Below are 20,292 nucleotides of genomic sequence, written 5' to 3'. Positions count from 1 at the left end.
ACCAGGTTTGACGGAGCAGCTGTAGATCTCCTGGACCTGACTAATATTTTGAGCGATTAATTGGTTATCATTACCTCTGGAGGGAGACGATGGCTGCTTGCTCATTCTCATTTTCAGCTTGTGTGGTTCCCAACACTTGCCAAGCCTTCAGGTGGAAAAAACAACAAAAACATGCAATTTACCATCAAAAATTGGACTCAATCACATTTCTTATAAAACACAGGAGTAGCTACAAATACAAAACGAAATGTTTACCATAGGAGACCAATACAGAGAAGCCAGAGGAGCCTACTTGCTTAAGTCACATCTTAAAAGATGAAGAAAAAAATTCTAAAATTAGTCTATTTTTTCATAAAATGTTTAATTCTATGAGAGTCAGCATGTTTGTATACACATTTTATTAAAGTCTTGGCTAAGTCTTGAACACCCCTTATTAAATGACAGTATCTTTATCCCAGAACAGGAATGAAGTGTCTGAATCTCCTACAATACGTGGTATATTTGTATTTTCAAGTGGTAGTTTTTGTGAAACTGACAAACAACGGCCTCATGACCACTTGCATGGACTGAACTGTGCGTTTTGTCTGCACTCCTATTGGCCATTTGACAGTGGCGTACCGTCACGGCCTGCAAAGCCGTCAGTGAAGGCCTAAAATTATTTGAAAAGAAGTATCTAAATCAAAGAGAAGTTTTTAAATATACATTTGTCCAAAGTATATTTTAGATCACTCCAGCTGTTCCGTCATCTTACCTTTTTTACCAACAAAATCATGTTAGTAATTGTAGTTTTGAACCAATAATGCAGCAACTCTCAGTACTGTATCAATGTTTTGATGCATATCTGTATAATTTACAACCCTGCATACATCTACGTTAGATAATCTTTATATAATCTGCAGCTTCAAGTAACAGCTGCTATGAATTATTAAATATTATGTTGTTATTCTTGTACTGTGACATCTATTATTGTGTATTACAAGAAAACCAACGTGCACTGAAGTTACCGACTTCATGTTAATATCTTCTTCAACCTTTATTCCAATAAATGTAGTGTCTCCAGTCAGTGACACAGTGCTGCTGCTGTGAGTCACTGTCCATTATTTCAATGAAGATGGTTCCTTTCATAAAAAAGACCACAAAACTTTGATAATTCACCACTACTTTCTGTATCCTGACTGAAAGGGCACATTTAGTTATCTCTTTAAAGGCTAATCTGGGTTGACGCTGTTTTGTTTGACTCTTTCAAATGAAGGGCAAAATTATTTTCTGAATGATTCACATTGGTCCAATAAGCCACTAAGCACCCTGGAAGGAATTCTGGAATCGTATTAGTTCCATACACCATGGGATAATCCTCTCCTCAGAATATCTGGCACATTTCTGTATATTTCAGGGGATTCTGAAAGCACTTTGTATGACGGCTTTGCTCCTCGGCTCGGGCAGAGGTCACTGCTTTTGAAATTGGGAGGATAATAAAAGGAGACAGAACAAGCGGAATGAGCCATTATTCAGCTTGATGGGCAAATGGAAATTCTCATCAAGAGCAAGTTCAGTATTTTACAGGAAACAACTCTTTTTAGGAAGGAGGGAGGGAAAAAAATCCCCTTTCCTCTAACATGCAATCAGCGTCAAGCCTGTGGGTGCTGCCTGCTAAATCAGCTTGGCGGTCCGTGGTCAGTGAGGTATTCTTGTCCCGTAGCTTTGCACAGCGGGAGGTCGAGTGAGTGGCGCTGGATTTGGAGTTAGTTGTGCGCTGAAAACCCAGCTGAGACGGCGCAGTTTTATTGGTAATCCATGCTGCACATATGACAGCCTCCATGCTTAAATAAGGAAATTACAAAGGCATATAAAATGTATCAAACGCGCTCACCTCTGAGTCGTTTGGGTCCTGCAGGACGGCGGCTTCCAACAAAAGCACAGCGTTTGGCAGGTCTCCCTCTCGAGTCTTCTTCAGTCCCTCTTCAAATGCATTAGGTAGGTCTTTATAGGGATTATCCGTGTGGAAGTAGTAACCCTTTCAGATAAATAAAAGATAATAAAGTTGAGTTTAGTGAAGAACGTGCTGCTCCTCCTCATTCACAGGCACACCATCATAACCTGCTTGTATTTTTGCATTTCTAAGTAAAGCTTCAGCAGCAGGAGTTCGTCTTTTCTGCATCACATCAAACCTGGACCAAGATTCTTGGGGTTTGTTTGTTTGTTTTCTCTAAATGTTAAATTTAGCCTTTGAAACTTTTTCTGTGAGTGGTGTCTTTAATCAAGAAGTCAAAAAGAATGACTCAATCTGAAGGAGGAGTCAGCTCTCTAGATATCTTTAACCAATAATGGTTGATTGTAAAGTAGCTTTGAATACAAAAAAAAACTAAAAATAAACAACACAAGAATAAAAATCATATATTGTATATATAGTTAAATAACATCAGTTTTAAGTGACAAGTGAAAATGAATAAGTAGTCCTGTGTTCACACATCCAACATCAAACTTTTCCTGAACACAACACTTGCATGTCGACTGCAGCCAGGATTTTAGAAACAGATCTAAGTCTGTTGCATCATAAATGCTGGTGGTGATCCTAACTTAAGGCTTTAGTCACGTGCACCCATATAGGAGGTTGACCCATGAGGGTTCTGCAGGTTTTGGGGTTGTCCGGGTCCATGGAGGGTTGTAGAGAGGAGTGGCTACGTCTTAAGGGCTACACAGATGTGTCTTGAGAACTGCTACTTTAGGAGAGTTCATGAAAATGGACCGTATCATTTTAGTGTTTTTTTTTTTTAAGTATTTGTCAGGTTAATATAAAGCCTCATTTCCACTGAGCGGTCCGGTATGGTCCGGTATTTTAAGTTTCTTTTTGTAAAGTGGACCAAAATAACGGTACCTCTTGGGGTAGTAGGTCAGTAAGTAAGTAATTTTTATTTATATAGCACCTTTCGTAGACAAAAATCACAAGGTTCTTCACAAGTTAAAAGCATAAAAACAAATACTTCAAAAGGTAAAAACATAAAAGACAAAACCTCACAAGCTAAGAAACATAAAAGACAACAGCAAGTACCACATAAAACAATCATTACAAGCCCAATTAAAGACAAATTCAGTTAAAATGCTCAGCAAAATTCAAGTTTTTAAGTTGGCTTTTAGGTTAGCTGGCAGCACGCTAGCGATCTACACCACTTATGTGTTGCTCAGTGGAAGTGAGGCTAAAATGAGTGGAAACGCTAGCCAGACTTAACTGGACTGTACTGTACTACCCCGTACTGGACCGGACCACTCAGTGGAAACACGGTGTAAGTCGCATGAACTTTTGATGTGCTATGACGTATGGTGGTTTTACGCCACACTCTAGTTCAGAGATAGGCAACTCCAGGCCTCGAGGACTGAAAGTCTTCAGGATTTCCAGATATCCTAGCCCTACTCATGACTGATTACCTGGTTCAGATGTGTCCAGCCAATCAGAACATGCCAGAGCAGGTGAAGTTGGAAAACATGCAAGATTGCAGACCTTGAGCTGCCTATCCCTGCTCTAGTGGTTGGTAACGTGCGAGTACTGAACTCTTACTGATACTTGAGTGCCCGTAGGATGCCCACAAAAATTGGCTAATTTCCTCATTTCTAACAGTCAGGTTGCATACAAAGTTGCACTAATGGACTTGCGCAAAATTTGCAAGAATTAAAAAAAAAAAAAAAAATTCATACAACGTGCCTGCGTCTCGCCTACTTCCCTCCTACCTGACCTTGTGTGTTGTCTAAAGCTACGTTCACAACACCCTCAGCAACGCATGTTCAAGCAGCCACTTCCAATAGAAAGTCTTAATGAATGCTCGTTTGTAGAACTCTTGCATTCAAGCATAGCAATTTAAGTTTGGAGCTCTAAGTACAAAACGCTTGGCCTTTGAACACTCATTACTAGCTTAATTAGATCAAACTTTGGCAAATCGGGCACTTGGACTTGGTTGTGACTCTTAGCCTGTTTACCTGGTTAACCCAGACACAGCAACAAGCCTGACAACACCTGCGTTTGTTCTTCAAGTAAAGATAAACAAAGGCCCGTCTCCTGGTGTGATGGTAATACGCCATGGCAACAACGCAAACCATGAACACAATTGTTTCCTTTTCATGCCAAAATTGCAAGATTTTGCACCAATCCTCTTCAAACTGTAGGTGGTGAACATATGCTAGCAAATTGTAGAAAAAGAAGCAGAAGCCCCTCCCTGTTTGTTCAGTGTGAACATCATCCATTTGAATGTTTGTCACCCATTGGGGGGGGGGGGAGTGTATGAACATTTTTGCTCTACAGGCTCACTGAGAGGTATACAACTGTACCTGTATGCCCATTTTTTTTTTTCACAGCAGCCAATATCCAACTGCAGTCGTTACTACGGCTTAAGGTGTCTAAACACTTGATTCTGCAACTCTTTCTCTTAACTGATACAAAAAAATCAAACAAAAGGCCAAAAAACAACTGAAATCTCAGGAAAAAAGTGCAATTTCAATTTATATTTTTGTACTTCTTAAAAAACATTTCACTTGAATCAGTTTTTGTCTCTTAAATACTTTTGATAACTTAATAAAGAGCATCTTTAGGATGTGTGTGTGCTGTTTGCACCACAGAGGTTGTAAATAGAGTATTTTTCAGCGTCGGAGTCGTGTGTGTTCATGCTGTGTAACCTTTAAAAGACAGTAACCTTCTCGTGTGGAGATACGGAGGAAGGGATCTGTGCCTGCTCGTTTTCTGTCAGCCAGTTTCGTCGTGCCAGCTCTTCCCACTCCGCCTGCATCTTATCCCAGAACTCCGTATCCGACTGCAGACGTCGAGCGGAGCACCGGAGAGAGGGGAGACAGTTCAAGAGGAGGGGGGGTGGATAGACATACAAAGAACGGAGGATGACAGGAGGGGATGAGTGATTAGTGTGCTGCAGAACGACTGCTCTTCTTACATTTCTCACCACCTTCCTGCTGGAAATGTCACATCCATCAGGTTCAGCGGCCCCTTGTATTGTACAGACTCCTCACTCCTGCTGACTCATCGCATTTGGAGTGAAATGGCAAAACAGAATTCGGAGGAACAAAATGACAAAAACATATTGATGAATCCACCTCCAACGAGTGGACTCGCTTTCAAATAATTGAACGGAATCCCACTAGTTAGGAACAATAAAAAAATATATAGCAAGTAATCACAACATTTTTAATGGTACAGGACAAAATGCCAAACTACAGGAGTAATATCACCAACTGTTTGACATTTAAAACTGTTTAGGTGAGTAAAGACTCAAAGGTTGTTGCAGGTTATTCTGCCAGATTTATTTTCACATTTATTGATAGTTGTTTTGTTAATATCGATAATCTGCATGGATTATGTACTAAAGACTTTAATTAAAAGAAGCTTTGTAATGTGGTTTGAAGGATTAGTCCTAGTAAAAGCAAACAGTTCAAAGTAAATCATTCTAGTGTTTTAAAGGTTTTCAGTATCTCAGAACTATTTTTTGTTAAATCAATGCAGATTTATTTTTTCCACATCAAACGGTTCCCGAAAACAGCAGAAGAGCCTCGAAAAAGCTAAAAGATTCTGCAAAATGATGTTTGAACATGAGCTCGCTCCATTCTCCAATCTCATTTTAAAAAGGTCTTTGCTTTTGTGTCTGAATCACCTGGAATGGATTTGATGTGGAGTGAGTGCAGGTTCTGTTTGTTCATTGAGCTGAGGATGCTACAGACAAGCCTGAAGGCAGAAGAGCTGTTGGAAAAAAATGTGGCTAATTAAATGTACAGGGAGTTCAAGTGGAAGGAGCGGTTAGAAGTCAAAAATGCACTTTGGATAGTCTCTCTCTATTTCTTTACATCTCTCTCTAAATCTCCTTTTCTGTATCTATTTCTTTATATCTCTACATCTCTATATATATCTTTACATCTCTATTTCGCTCTACATCTCTCTTTTTTTCTCTCTACATCACTCTATCTCTATCTGTATCTCTACATCTTTCTATATCTCCCTACATCAATTTCTGTGTATATGTTTGTAAATCCATATATATCTGTATCTCTATATATCTCTACATCTCTATAGGTATATATCTCTCTACATCTCTATTTCTCTCTAAATCTCTTTATATCTATATTTCAACATCATTCTTTATCTCTCTACATCTCTATTTCTACATTTTTCTTTATTGCTCTACATCTCTATCTCTACACATTTGTAAGTGTATATATATCTGTATCACTAAACATCTCTGTATGTCTATATCTCTTTACATCTCTATCTCTCTACATCTCTACATCTCTCTATATTTCAACATCTTTCTTTATATATCTACATCTATCTCTATCTCTACACATTTCTTTATTGCTCTACATCTCTATCTCTCTACATATTTGTAAGTCTATATATATCTATCACTAAACATCTCTGTATGTCTATTTATCTCTACATCTCTCTCTATTTCTCTCTATATCTCTATATTCCTACAATGTTCTATATCTCTCTACACCTCTATCTCTCTACATCTATATTTTTCTCTACATCTCTCTATCTATATCTCTACATTTTTCTATATCACTCTACATCTCTTTTTATCTCCCTGCATCTCTCGTTATATCTCTCTTTATCTCAGATGTGGATTTATGTGCATAAAAAGAATTTGAAAATGTTTTATGATTCCACTGTGGGGAATGTCTTTTTAATATATACATATTTAGCCTCCTAAAACCCGAGCTAATATATGAGCAAACCGTCTCCACACAGCTACAGTTAAGCAGAATTAACAATAGCCGTAAAATAACCACAAATGTGATCTTCACACATAATAATATTAATACATTTTATTTAAACGTGCCTTTCAAGCCTCTCAAGGTCTCTTTACAACAAAACAGACAAAACACACGCAGGTAAAACAAACAAGATCAAAAAATAAAATATGAAAGTAATAAACAGGACGGGAGACGCTATGGATAAACTTTTCTGAATAGAAAGTTTTGAGTTGTGATTTGAAGGTGGTTAAAGAGTCCATGTTTCTGAGGACATGAGGGCGACGGGTCTTAAGGGGTTAAGATACTTTTTTTTTTTATTTCTAAAACAATTTTTAAAAATGTTAAATTTGACAAAAAATGAAAATAAATCTTTCTCATGTATAGAGGGAAATAATGCAACTTTTGATAATAAATACAGTTTTTAGCTGGAGTGGTTTTTGCAATATAATTGATCTCAATTCTTTGTCTCACTGCTTTCACAAATTCAACTAAGAATCAATGCATTTTCATTGTTTTGCTAAACCTTTCACTCTTGAAAACATGTAAACATATTTCTATTAGTATATCAGAGTTTCATGCTTTCTTCTTGGTCTTTAAAGTACATTTTACTCTCACTGTTCTTTTATCTTGAGACGGCTGCAACATGAAACCCACACCAAATTTTGGTGCCACAGAAAGAATTAACAGGGTTTAATCTGCTCATTTTGGCTTCTGCAACACCGCTAAGCTTCTTTCACAGCAGAATGAAGCTGCAGCGCTGAAAAAGCCGCATGAGGGGATTTAACTAAAACTGAAGTTGGACCGTATCATTTATCTCATGTTTTACAATTTAATCTTGATGTTCCCCTTCAATTTAGAGTTTATTCAAAGGCTTGTTTGGTTATTTTGCATTTCTGCCCATTTGAAATATAAAATAACAGTTGAAACCAAATATTAAATCTTAATGTTTAAAGAATAAAATTCTATTTTAATATATTGTACAATAAAAATAGTCAAATTACATATTTCAAGCCCTCCCTGTATTTTTGTTTATTTGATTTTTTTTTTTTAATTCCTTTTATTTATTTATTTATTTTTTAATACAATTTCTCTTAAACTGGCAAATATACATGTATGTCCACATTACAACCGTGGGATATATATATATAATGACGGAAAAGGGTTATCTTTGTGGGAATGTACCACTACTTTACCTTATTTCTATGATATTACTTGTTTTTAGTCATGTTTTCTTTTGTTCCTCTGTTAGGTTTATTCATTAGACCTTTGAGGTTTGCCTAAAGTCTATTGCCTTTTGGGTCCTTACATCACAAGTATCTGACATGTATAGATGTGATGGAAGTTTTAGCCAAATCACATCAAAAAGAGTTTAATTTTGTTTTTGCACAAGGCCCCTCACTGTCACCACCAATGCATGGAACGTCTTGACTGTAAAACTTGCATGCATCGCATTCCCCTTTCATTTTCAGTCGACTGAATCCATGATTCTTGGCTGTATTTCTGAACAAAGTGAGCAGAATGAAGCCAAACAGAGCAGAACAGCCTTCATGACATGTCGGTGTGCGCGCAGCGGCGCTGTAGACACAAGCCAAACATGCAGGGATGGATCTGTAACGATGCATGTTGGTGTCAAAGGTCGTCATGTGTTCACGCGAGATGAGCCTTTTGATTGACACCAGGGTCATGCTGTGGCCTTCAATGGCGTGAGGCGGCAGGTAATTGCAGACAGCTGACCATTACTCACATAGCCTGAGGGAGTTAACTGATGCCTCCAGGTGAAGGTGCGGCAACAAGGAGTTATTTTAAAAAAAAAACTACATTTATAGTTGTTTACATGGAACAACAGAAAAGCTGGAACTTTCAGTTATATGACAAGTTTAGTCAACATGGTGAACAGCTGGTTTTTGGATGAATATCATAAAAATTATTGAATGGCAATAGCTTCAAAGACCCACTCCAATCATCTTTTGATCTATTTTAAAAGCAAAATAACATTTTTAATCTTTTAATTATGATTAAACCTTTTTTAGCTAAAATAAAATTATTAAAAAAAAAAAAAAAAATTTCTTGGACAGTTTCTGGAGAATGGCAGTCGCTTTTTAGAAATTGCCTCTAAATGATGTGGGCGGGACCGATGGTGTGGACGAAACCCGCCCCCTATTCCCATCAGGGATAACTGTGCTTTCTGTTTACACGCTCTCCTGCTAAACTAACATCACTGGTGCCACAGAAATGGAGACCAAAATTGGAGCTATCCAGCCGTACAGTTTTGGGACGTTTGTCCAAAAATGAGGACGTTCATGGATGTATTTGCCTACAAATGGATCAATCAAAATGGATTGGAGCCCAATCTGTGTATTTTCTACATCACAATTATGTTTTTTTTCAAACTACATTTTTCGTCTGCTTCTGATTCACAATAATTTTAAAAAAGAAATACTCGGAAAGGCCATTTCAAATTTTTGTCATATATTTATGTTCTCCATCATCAGAAAAATGCCACAAGAGTGTGTTAAAAACATAACTTTCACTGGAGTGGGTCTTTATATAAATCAAATATTGAAATATTCAAGGAATTGTCTTGTAGTGAACCAAATAAGGGGGAAGATGGACCAGCACAAGAGCAAAATAGTTCCCATTGACAGTAACAAAAGCTGCATTATACAAATGCGTAAAACTTTAACGAAAATCTAGAAATGACAAATAAACGCAAAGCATGGCAATGGATGTGTACAATACTTTGATTTACAGCAGATACATTCAGATTTCTGCCACGGGACTATAGCGCTCATCATCATCTATCAAAGGAGACGTCGGCGTCTTATTCAGGCCATCAAGCTACATGGGAGTGGAAGCGGAAACTGTGGTGTGGTATCTGGTTGTTGGTCACATGACTCATTTAATTAGGTGTTTCCATTGCAGTTTTGATATGCCGCAAAAACCACCTATTTTTTTTACATTTTTGTTTCCATATTATCACAAATCCAATTTGTGCAGTTTCATAGCTAATGGAAAGGCAGCTAATAATTTCATTGGTTAATTATTACAAATGACCATATTTTATTTTATATTTTTCTGTGAAGGATGTGTATTGTAAAGATGCAAAAAATGCAATTTTTCTAATGTTTTAGCAAAATTATAGCTCAGCTCTTCATTCAAGCTGTGTTTAATCTTCATATTGGTGCTCATGAGAGTGCTTTTCAAAAACACCACCATTTCTATCATTTATGTAATACAGCTGTAATGACTCTTATTATTTCTCGGAGTGCTGCAGGCTCGTGTTTACACCATGACTTGGTTCATTGTTTCATTACTTGCTGTCTTACAGTCAAATATTTGCAGTAGAAACCCTCATTTAGTGTCACTCATTTGCTCCTAATCACACAACACAGATGCATGTTGTGTGAAAATTAATATTGAACAGTATGCAAATGTGTTTTAATTTAAAAGTGGTTCTTTGTGATGTTGAGTTTGATGAGACCTGAGTCAGAGATGGAACAGAGAAAGGAGAATTTCTGAAGGGAAGCCGCGACTCAGATGAGAGACAAAGAGCTGTCAGCAGACATCTCTGCTACCTCCAAACAAATTGGGAATTGGAAACGGAGATGTGGTTGTTGCTTCACCCTCAACTTTGAAGACACTTTAGAGAAATCATAAACTCTTTTGATTACATCTAGATTTTTGCAGTTTTGTGAGATAATTGAGGTCATGTGGCTCATTATATAAGGAAATGCTGGCAATTTACTAAAATGGACCAAGTCCTCTAAAACACATTTGTTTTATGTGTGATTTTAATGGAACTTTATTTGCTCTACATGTAAACAGTTAAAGAATGAAATGAAAATTGTGTTTTTTTTATGTTTTAACATGTTCTTGTGGCATTTTACTCATGATAGAAGAGATATTCAAATCAAATTAATTAATTGTTTTGAATAAGGAGCAGACAAAAAATTGCTTTAAAAAATTCTTGTAGTTGTTACATAGGTGCTACAATCAGCGGGCTCCAATCGGATGTATGCACTTTTAAACAAATAGATCCATGAACGTCTTTGTTTTCCTTGTCTGAGGTGGAATCTGGCTCAAAACTGTACGGCGGGATAGCTTTGATATTGCTCACCATTTTGTTGCACCAGTAATGTTAGGTTGAGATTGTGAGCGGCTGTAAGCTAGCAGGAAAGAGCTTGAAGGGGCAATACCAATATTTTTTTTCAGCCTTTCAGACTAAACTATGTCATATATTACCTTCGAGAACACCAAAAAACAATTATTTATGAAATGTAGGTCATTTTTATGGACCGTTTTAATACCCGGAAGTAAAACAGAACATGCAATTTTTTTTTTTTTTTTTAAAAGAGCAAAAATAATTGACATGATACAGAAAAGTTAGTTATTGTCCATCAATACTTATTCACTCTAATGCAAAACAAATTCCTTCATTTTTGTATTCTATCTGTTTCCCCTTTTCCAGATTTGTTTATCTATCGCAACACCAAATGAGACAAATGGTAGTTTAGGTAGTGTAGGTTAGGATTGCTCATTGATATAAATACTCATTTACATGTTTAATTTCTTTCTTGCTGACAATAAGCTTTTCTTTGATGTCACAGTCTACCTGTGACCTAAATATATGATATAAACATATTATTTGTAATATATAACTAGACTGTCTATGTTAAACTATGAAGCAGTTTGCTTAAAAAAAAAAACCCCTTTTGTGCTAATAACTATATTAAAGACAAGTAATAGTATAGTAGATCCTAATGCAGATGGAATTCTTCCTTCACCCTGTTACACTAAACAAATGACCTTTTTGGAATGGAAGCATGCTATGGAGTTAATGTTTTGGCCCATACTACTGAACTGGCTCAGTTCAGAGTGAGGAGTAAATTTGTCTTAATTATGCGGCTGACCTCTTCATGTTCTCTGGATTAGTTAGGGTGTATTCAGACTGGGAAAATGATTTGTTCCGGACCGAGTCTGCCTAATTTGTTCCGGATCGAGTCCCAAACCTTGTGTTTAGTTTGTATTCAGACTGCAGTCAAGCAGACTATCGTTTTCCGGATCAAAGCTTGCAAACAAAACCATGTGACTAAAGATCTATTCAGTCATTGGCCAGGAGTTACGGGGGCAAGTCGGAACAAAAAGAGAAAGATGGAAGTGCTGCACTTTGCAAATCCTTACCAGGATTGTTCACTTGTTCAAACTAATCATAAAACTTTTATTAAAATGCAAAAATTGAAAAAATTCAAACGTCGAAATTCAAACGTCATCATACAATAAGTAATGCCCCATAGTACTTACATTTCCAGTTCCTATTGTGTTTTTCTTTTAACATTTAATTTAGATTTCTGTAAATTACTATTGTTTTGATTTTTTTTCCTTATTACTCAATTTATTGTTTTGTGGAATTCTGTTTTGATCACTAAAATGCTCTTTTATTAGCTGTTTGGCTTTTACATTGTCATTATGATCTTTTATTATGTTTTTGCATTGAGTGATTTGTTTTGAACTTCAGGGCCACCATAGATTTATAATCATAGATTTCAAACCCACAACTGAACAATTAGCTGTGAAAATATTGTAAGACGAACTTTCCATTTTTACTAATTTTATTAAAAAAATGCTTTAGTAAATATTTCCATTCGCTCCATCATCATCTGCGCGTGAATTATGTTGAGCCCTGAACATGTGTTACCTATTAGCTTATTTGCTCTGCACAGAGGGGCTTACATTTTAAAGATGTCTTATTATCTCAGGTGAGACGGTAAAGAGGAAAAAAGGAAAAGACAAATCTCATTTCCACGCGAGGCTAGCCAGGTCTTTTAATGTTAACGGGCCACCCGCTGCTGGGTCCTTGGTCAGCAAGACCAAAATAGAAAGCCCGAGCCCCGATACTGTCACTCAGAGAGGAGTAAAAGACATTCTACTGGACAAAGTGCTATGAATGCATTTTTACAGAGTATGATTACTTCTATAGGAAGACTTTGATGAGCACATGTTCTGGTGATTTCAGTCATTTCTTGTACTTTGGGGTAAAAGAAAGGAAATCCTAAATTGAATTACAAGTTCTGTTGATTTCTGCTTTGGAGTACTAAAGAAATGTTTTAACCATCATCTTTTTGTTTTGATTAGTTCTTATTTGGTATCTTTGGGAATGATTCTACAATAGATAACAATATCGTGAGAGTGAATTACTCTCCATTGCTGCATTCTCGTAACTTGGATAAACACGGAGGTGAAGACGTGGTCCCTGACCTTTTGATCACTTGGCTTTAATTTTAGTTCTTATTCAAGCATAATACCTCTGTGATCTCCAACTACACCAATGATGATTAGACAATATTCACTCAGATAATGCTTTTAAGCTCTTATTTCAATAAAATAAAAGACCTCAAAGTCGTCTTCATATCTTTTTATCACCCCTTTGGGGGATTTTTGCTGCTCGTACGACTTGAGCATTGTTCCCTGCAGCCTGCAGCTACCATTTAATGAAAAAAAGCCCACTCTCTGCCTAAAGTATCTCTTTATCAGCCACCTCGTAAAGAAATTAAAAGCTGAGCTCACCGTTTTTGCCTGCTGACATTCCATTCTTCCATGTTAGGGAGTTTTTTGTTTTTTTTTTTCCTTTGTAAAAGCATGGAAACCTCAGAGATTTCTCTCATCAGTGCCACCTTTGTGTCATTTACAAGATGTTCACTGTTCCACCTCCAGGCACCAATTTGAACAAGTTTCTCTGCCTCTCCTGATCTTAGTCTCTGCCCTTCGGCTGTTCCCTGTAAGGCAGGGGTCCCCAAACTACGGCTCGCGGGCCGGATTCGGCCCTCCTACACATTTGGTCCCCAAACTGTTTTTACTAAATTAGACATTTTTCCAGTTTTTTAAGCTAATTTTGCCTTTGGCTAATATTTCAGCTACATGCTAGCTGTTTTAGCTAATTTAGGCGTTTTTCAGTTTTTGAGGCTAATTTGGAGATTAGCTAATATTTTAGCTTTTTGCTAGCTGTTTTTGGCTAGATTAGGCATTTTTACAGGTTTTTAGGCAAATTTTGCATTCAGCTAATATTCCAGCTACATGCTAGCTGTTTTTGCAAGTTTAGTGTTCTTTCCAGTTTTTTAGGATATTTTGAAGTTTAGCTAATATTTCGGCTACATGCTAGCTGTTGACTATTTTTTTAGTTTTTTGGCTAATTTGGCACTTCGCTAATATTTTAGCTAGCTATCACTTTCAGCGTTTTCAGCAGTCAGCTTCAGTGTTTTTACATATCAATTTGAGCTTCTTCAAATTTTAATCTATTGCAGATAATGCAACATATCTGGTATTTTTATGCTTTAGTATTATTTTTTAGTGAAGATTACAGAAAGGAATTATTTAAAAGTTGGCTATGTGTATCTTTCTGGAAAAGCATAAATCTTTACGTTTAAGCCGTGATTGTTAGACCTTTTCAGTTTGCCTACAAACCGACCCCGGCCCCACATCAGAGAAGAAAACAGTTATGTGGCCCTCACAAGAAAAAGTTTGGGGACCCCTAGTTTAGGGGTCACCACAATGAACCATCTACCATCATCTAAGCCTCTCCTCAGCATCCTCTACAAACTTCCTGTTTCGCTACATCCACGAAGCTCAACTTTGTTGAACTGTTAGCATTAGAATTAGCATTATAATTCGTCTTTAAAAGTTAAAGTGTAATAATAGACTTGAAGGTTGAAGTCTGCCAGATGGAGGCTGCAGGATATTGTCACAAATCCATGTTCCACAATTCCAAATCTCTACCACACACTCCTCAAAAGACCTAAAAATTACATGCTTTAAATTATTTAATTTATCCCCAAAAAAGTTAATATTTTGTCTAATCTTAAACTTCTTTCTTCTTCTTTTATGTTTTTACATCATAGTCTTATGTAACTCACAACAAAGATACCAACAGAGAAAGCAAAAAAATGAAAAATTTGCCTTTAAAATCTCCAACAAAAAAGGCAACTGACCCTGTTTTGTGAGGGGAAAAAACTCATTAAAGATTTGCTGGAAAATCTAATTTTTTTCTCATTCCATTTCATCGTTGGGTCAATAATTGAACAATGACATTGAACTGAAAAGGGTGATGAAAGCCCTCAGAGCTCAAAGGAGAACAAAAGCTGGATCTCAGGCTTGTGCAGAAATATTTCCTTTGTTCCGATTATGGTTGACTAAACAAGCATGTCACAGTCTCTGAGTCAACACAAAGATAAAACACTCTAGTTACTGTAACGCCACGGTTCCGCTGGTAAGATCTGACATGTCTGTAAAATCTCTGACCTATTTACCTTCCTATTGTTAGGAGCCCAGAGTAGATTTCTTTTCTGGGTCAACCACCTCGTGAACTCCAGTGTGTGGATTTGGCACAAGAAATGTAGCTTTTTGCTAGCAGGGAGTGAAATACAGATTGATCCTTGCTGATGGAAAAATGAAAAAACTAAAAGAAATATGTAGCTGCTGTCAAAGGCATCTCTGATATATTTTGTTTATAAAATAATTTGAATTAAATAGGTTAATGAATAAAAAATATCTTTTTGATTATTTGAGATAAATAAGGGACATTTTACAGTCAATAAATATTAACAAATGTTTCTGTTTATCAGTTAAAAACTTTGTTAAAAAGGGGTAAACTTCTTTTTTGTTCCACTTGTAGTTCATTGTTGCCATGGGTGACGTTATGCAGGTTATCACACCTGAATGAGTCTCACGAAGTTCTGCACAGCAGGGCTGGGCAACACTTAGCACTTGAGTATCGATCCGAAACCGGTCAATATTGCAAATATTGATACCAATGTTGACATTTTTCATAAATGCTGTGAATGTGACACAAACCTCAAAATCTCAATTATTTTTTCATCGCTGTGATACCAATTAAAGATCTATACTATTCGATATTTTGGATCAATCTGCCCAGCACTACTGCAGATATGTTTCCAAGTTCCAGAAGTGAAGCTGTGTATTTCTTAAGGTTTTCCTCTTGAGTTAATGAGATATAGATGTTTTTATTTTATAATTTTCATTAATTTGTGGTCTAAGATAGTGTTAAATTTACATGACAATTCTGTATGTGCAAGGCTAATTATCTATTTTTTATATTATTTGTGTTTTCGTTTATTATTCGCAGTGAGAACTCTTTGAAACATGGGTTAATTAAAGTTTTTGTGATTTGATGATGGTATCAGCTGTAAATAAAGGTATTGTTTACATCTGTCACCATGTTTTTGAATGACTTATCCCATGAGTTGGTTTGTGTTTATTGGCATAATTATTGCGAATAAATGATTTAATGGAATGATTTCCATTAATGATTTAATGGAAACAGTGTAATAGTGAAATTGTGTTTTTTCAACATTTCTAGATTTTTGATAAAGTTCTGCATGTGTGGTAAATCTGTCATGTGAGTGCCCTTTAGTATCCCTTCTCATTTCTTATGGTATTCAGTATTCTATTTCTTATTAGGTTAAAATAAAAACACGTATAATCGACCAAATACTTCTTATAATGCTGCCTTCTACAAAAAAGCAATAAATGTTGTTTGTTCTTGTGTATATTAGTTTAGTTATATTTCATGTATAAAAATAACATTTTGCAATAATAAGTAGAGAATAAAGTAGTATTTTGTAATTATATACTGTTTAATTTGTTTTTTTACTCTCAAAATAGGAAACTTTTGTCACTTTTATGTAATTATTGTGCACTAATGTATGGCTTCATTTGATTTTTTTGGGTAATTTTAAGACTTAAAAGTGTCTTTTTATGAGTGATTTATATGTTTTTGCTCATATTCCTCAATTAAAGGAAAAAAGTGATTGCTACTCTGGTAAATCAAAGCAATTGTTTGGGTGCAAAACTGCAATTTCATGCTGAAGTTTAACCCTCTTTTGTCCGTCAGACAGACGCCAGTTGTGCTACGACTGGAATTTTGTTCTAGTCTGCAAATGATCAGAGAAAGACTGCGACAGCAAAGCTCATAAATACTAAAAGGGGAATCACAAATGGTGGCAGGGGTGCGGTAGCACAACAATGTTCTCTCTTGCATTTCAAGAAACTTGTGCAATAGATAAGTGGAGCTGCAGCCCAAGGCAAACATTTCAACTCTCAACTTTTGCTCTTTATCACAACTTTGTACTGGGATGACAGCTATAATGAATAAATCAAGACAACTTTGGATCATGATAAACCTGGAACTGGTGTGACTGACAAACATGACCAAAAACCAAACACTCCCAACAGAAATGGTAATGAAGCTGAGCGGATAACCTCAACAATAAAAAGTCATGATTAAAACCAAGAAACTTCACTGGCAAACCAAATCCATGGGCACAATCCTCACAGAATACTCCCCAATAAAATCAATATTTTCAACATTTAAAAAAAAATGACCATAATAAAAAAACCTAAACAAAACAAAGCACAGGCTTCAGCCGGAAGAGGAATCCGATTTATTGTTTCCTCAGGAGAGCCAATGAGATAAATATGCTTTCCGGCTCAGTAGGAAGCTCACCTACGCAGACATTGAACCTTTCCTTGACCCTCAGCTCCTCGTCTATAGTCTCATCTCAGTGTGGATCTTAAATACTGCTTACTGTCATCTCACTCCCACATCAGACACAAACTGATGCCTTCGGGTTCTTTTTTTTCCCCCCTGGTTGCTATTTGACAGTCAAATAAACCAATTTTAGATACACTTTTTATCTATTAGTTGTTAATTAATTTTCATTTCTAGTTAAGAAAATTATTCACATTCTATTTATTGATTGCATTAGTTATATTTTTTTAATTAATGATGCACCAACCTAAGCGTGCTTTTATATTTTGTTGTATATGTGACAAATAAAGTATCTACGTTTAAAGAATTTCAGTTTCAAAGTTCTTTAAATCTGTGATGGTAGAAAATCTCTATTCTGCACTAACTTTTAATCAGGAGAAGATTATAATTTTGAGAATCTTCATGCTACATTCTGGTATATAGAACAAAGTAAAATGTGTTTTTATAAATTTGTTTCAAAATAAAAGTCCCAGATTATTTCTTAACTTTCTTTAGAAAATAAACAAAAAAAAAATGTTTTTACATGTTTACTTTACAAAGAAAATGATAGAAAATGTCTCTTTGTCCACAGACCATCACTGCATCCCTGCTTATTTATGAGGTACAACAGAAAAAGCCTTTATTTTCCCAAACTGCATTGGTTATTCGGCTTGTTGCATATTTTCTGAAAGTCTGTTGTGCAAGGTGCAATTTATTCTGCATCATCTATTGGCTCAGCAGCATCAAAGCAACTGAATTACTGAAGCTGAACAAAATGACAGAAAAGGCCGACTGAGATGCAGAAGAACTGCTTTTACAAAAACTGATTTTATCAGCTGCAAAAATCTATTACTTTTTACTAAAAATTCAAAAACTACTTTTAGATTTTAAAGTCAAATTTTGAAGAAAATGTACATAAAAAACCATACGAACTTAAATAATGAAGAGTTAAAGTAATATTTTTTATTAAAATTAAATCTTTATAGGGTGTTTTATGTTTAAACTCATTAAAGGTCCGAAAAAGTTACTAAATATCTTCTGAACTGAGTTCTTGCCAATAATGACCGCTCTGATATTTACAGAAATGATTGTCATCGAAGACATTTAGCAGTTAAAGCAAACTTCACCTGCTGGAGACTGAAATCCTTCTCGTCCTTTCTTGTCAAGTCTCATTAAAAGTCAACGGCGGTGATGGCCGTCTCTGACAGGTTACAGATGCGAGGGCTTTTTATACGGAGCTGCACTCGGCTTACCTCAACGGCAGCCTTGGCTCGCTCGAACTCCTCCTCCAGTGACTGATGTCTGGAAAGCAGGGTGCTCCCCCAGCGGTGCTCCTTCGTCAGGCGGGCCTGTCACACACACATACGTTTAATAGTATGGACATTTATGCAAAAAAAAAACACAATATATGCACCTGTACTTGACGCACACATTCACATTCTACAAATAAATCCGACACACATACACACTTGAAGAAGAGGCGGGCGGGGAGAGTGTGCAGGGTCAGCCAGCTCTGCTTTCTCAGGGCGCATGAAGCCTTTTGACATGCTTGGGGAGGACGGCAAAAATCACTTCAGTAAGCACTACCCCGACCCCAGCAAGCCCCGCTTCTCATCTGAACAGCATGCTACTTATCTGCTGTGTCCAAGTTTTTCACCTGAGCCTGGGCGCTCTCTGTGCACCTTCACATGCAGCAATACAACTGTTTTGACAGCTTTTACACAACAAATCTACACTGAAGCTGAGGCGGATTGCAGATATATGCAATATTTGAATAGATTCACATTACATCTGTGAAGGTAAATTTGTTTCTAGGTAGATTTTCATGGCCAGATGATGCTGCATGTTCTATAATCACAACTGTGTTTTTAGGATTAGCAAACCCATCATAAAGGCAGAGGATTCTCTGCGACTTTCTCTGCTTGGCAGTTAGCCAGGCTATTACCTGTAACAATTTCCTGTTATTAATGTGTCAGCTATCATTCTGCAAAATGACTTCTGCAAAGATGGAAGATATAACCTCAATTTACTGCAGACGCTCACGTGTTTGTTTAAAAGGAAAATAAAAATGCATGCAGGGTTAGAAGCAAATCTTGCAACATTTAATGCATTTTGGTGTTTTTAGTGTGTTTTTTATTCTCTCCTTTTACTTGTTTTGGAATGCTTTCCACAGAATTTTAATGTTTTGAGGAGAAATCCACCCAAAAATCTCATTTCAAAAATGTTTGTTTTGCTTAATTGATTGTATTTCATACAGCTAAGGATTCACTGAATATCTTAGTGTTCATTTTCAGGACATTTTTAAACATTTAATTGGGGATTTTTGACTTGGAGCTCGTAATTTTTTTAACTTCTACAATCAAAGATAAAAGACTGGAATAAAAATAGTCCAGACATGGTAATACTTGGTCATTTTGCAATGCTTAAAGTCTGATTGGAATGACAATGTTCTTCTAAGGTCAAATATTTTCTCATGAATACATTATTTTTTTAAAAAAAAAGCAAACTTGTAGAAGAAAAAGACAGGAAATCCAACATTCTGTGAATGTTTTGTTGCTTAAGTTATTAAAAGAAAAATCCCTAAACTCTGCACTTTCATACAATCCAGATGTATTTAATGATTTTGCAAGATAACTGAGCTTACAAAATATCAACTTATTGATAAACCTATTATTTACCAAGACGACAATTGGCAGGAGAATACCAAAAGCAAGTTTAGTAGAGCACAAATGTATGCATACCTAATTAATTTTTAATACATAAAATTAGACATAGTTAAAAAACCTGCAGGATTAGCTCTGGGTTGTCCTTTCAGGACTAGCACAGACTGGATGCATCAGACTCTTTCATGGATGAAACTTCAGGACAGGCTTGTATGCCGTCTGATACCATTGATAAAATCTGGGATCTGCACAAACTCTTTAGTTAATTATTACAGCTGCTGCCAACCAAAATGAGACATCATTATAACACAAGAAAAGCTGCTGTTACTTTTATTCTCCCTCCAC

General features: G+C 36.2%; 1 protein-coding gene and 1 long non-coding RNA gene across 2 annotated transcripts in view; one reads left to right on the top strand and one right to left on the bottom strand.

Moving 5' to 3' along the window:
- The window catches only part of pex5la (peroxisomal biogenesis factor 5-like a), a 105,430-nt gene that overhangs the window by 18,544 nt on the left and 66,594 nt on the right, over window positions 1-20,292 (bottom strand). Inside the window, exons 8-11 of the mRNA XM_024278765.2 lie at window positions 18,538-18,633; window positions 4,680-4,796; window positions 1,871-2,014; window positions 75-145 (exon numbers count right to left, since the gene is read on the bottom strand). Of these exons, the coding sequence (XP_024134533.1) occupies window positions 75-145; window positions 1,871-2,014; window positions 4,680-4,796; window positions 18,538-18,633 (428 nt within the window). The remainder of the gene's footprint in view (window positions 1-74; window positions 146-1,870; window positions 2,015-4,679; window positions 4,797-18,537; window positions 18,634-20,292) is intronic.
- Window positions 1-20,292, top strand: part of LOC112150433 — a 69,870-nt gene that overhangs the window by 8,796 nt on the left and 40,782 nt on the right. The window lies entirely within an intron of this gene.

Source organism: Oryzias melastigma, linkage group LG4 (genome assembly GCF_002922805.2).
Source record: "Oryzias melastigma strain HK-1 linkage group LG4, ASM292280v2, whole genome shotgun sequence".
NCBI lineage: Eukaryota > Metazoa > Chordata > Actinopteri > Beloniformes > Adrianichthyidae > Oryzias > Oryzias melastigma.
This window is presented reverse-complemented; position numbering and strand designations above follow the sequence as displayed.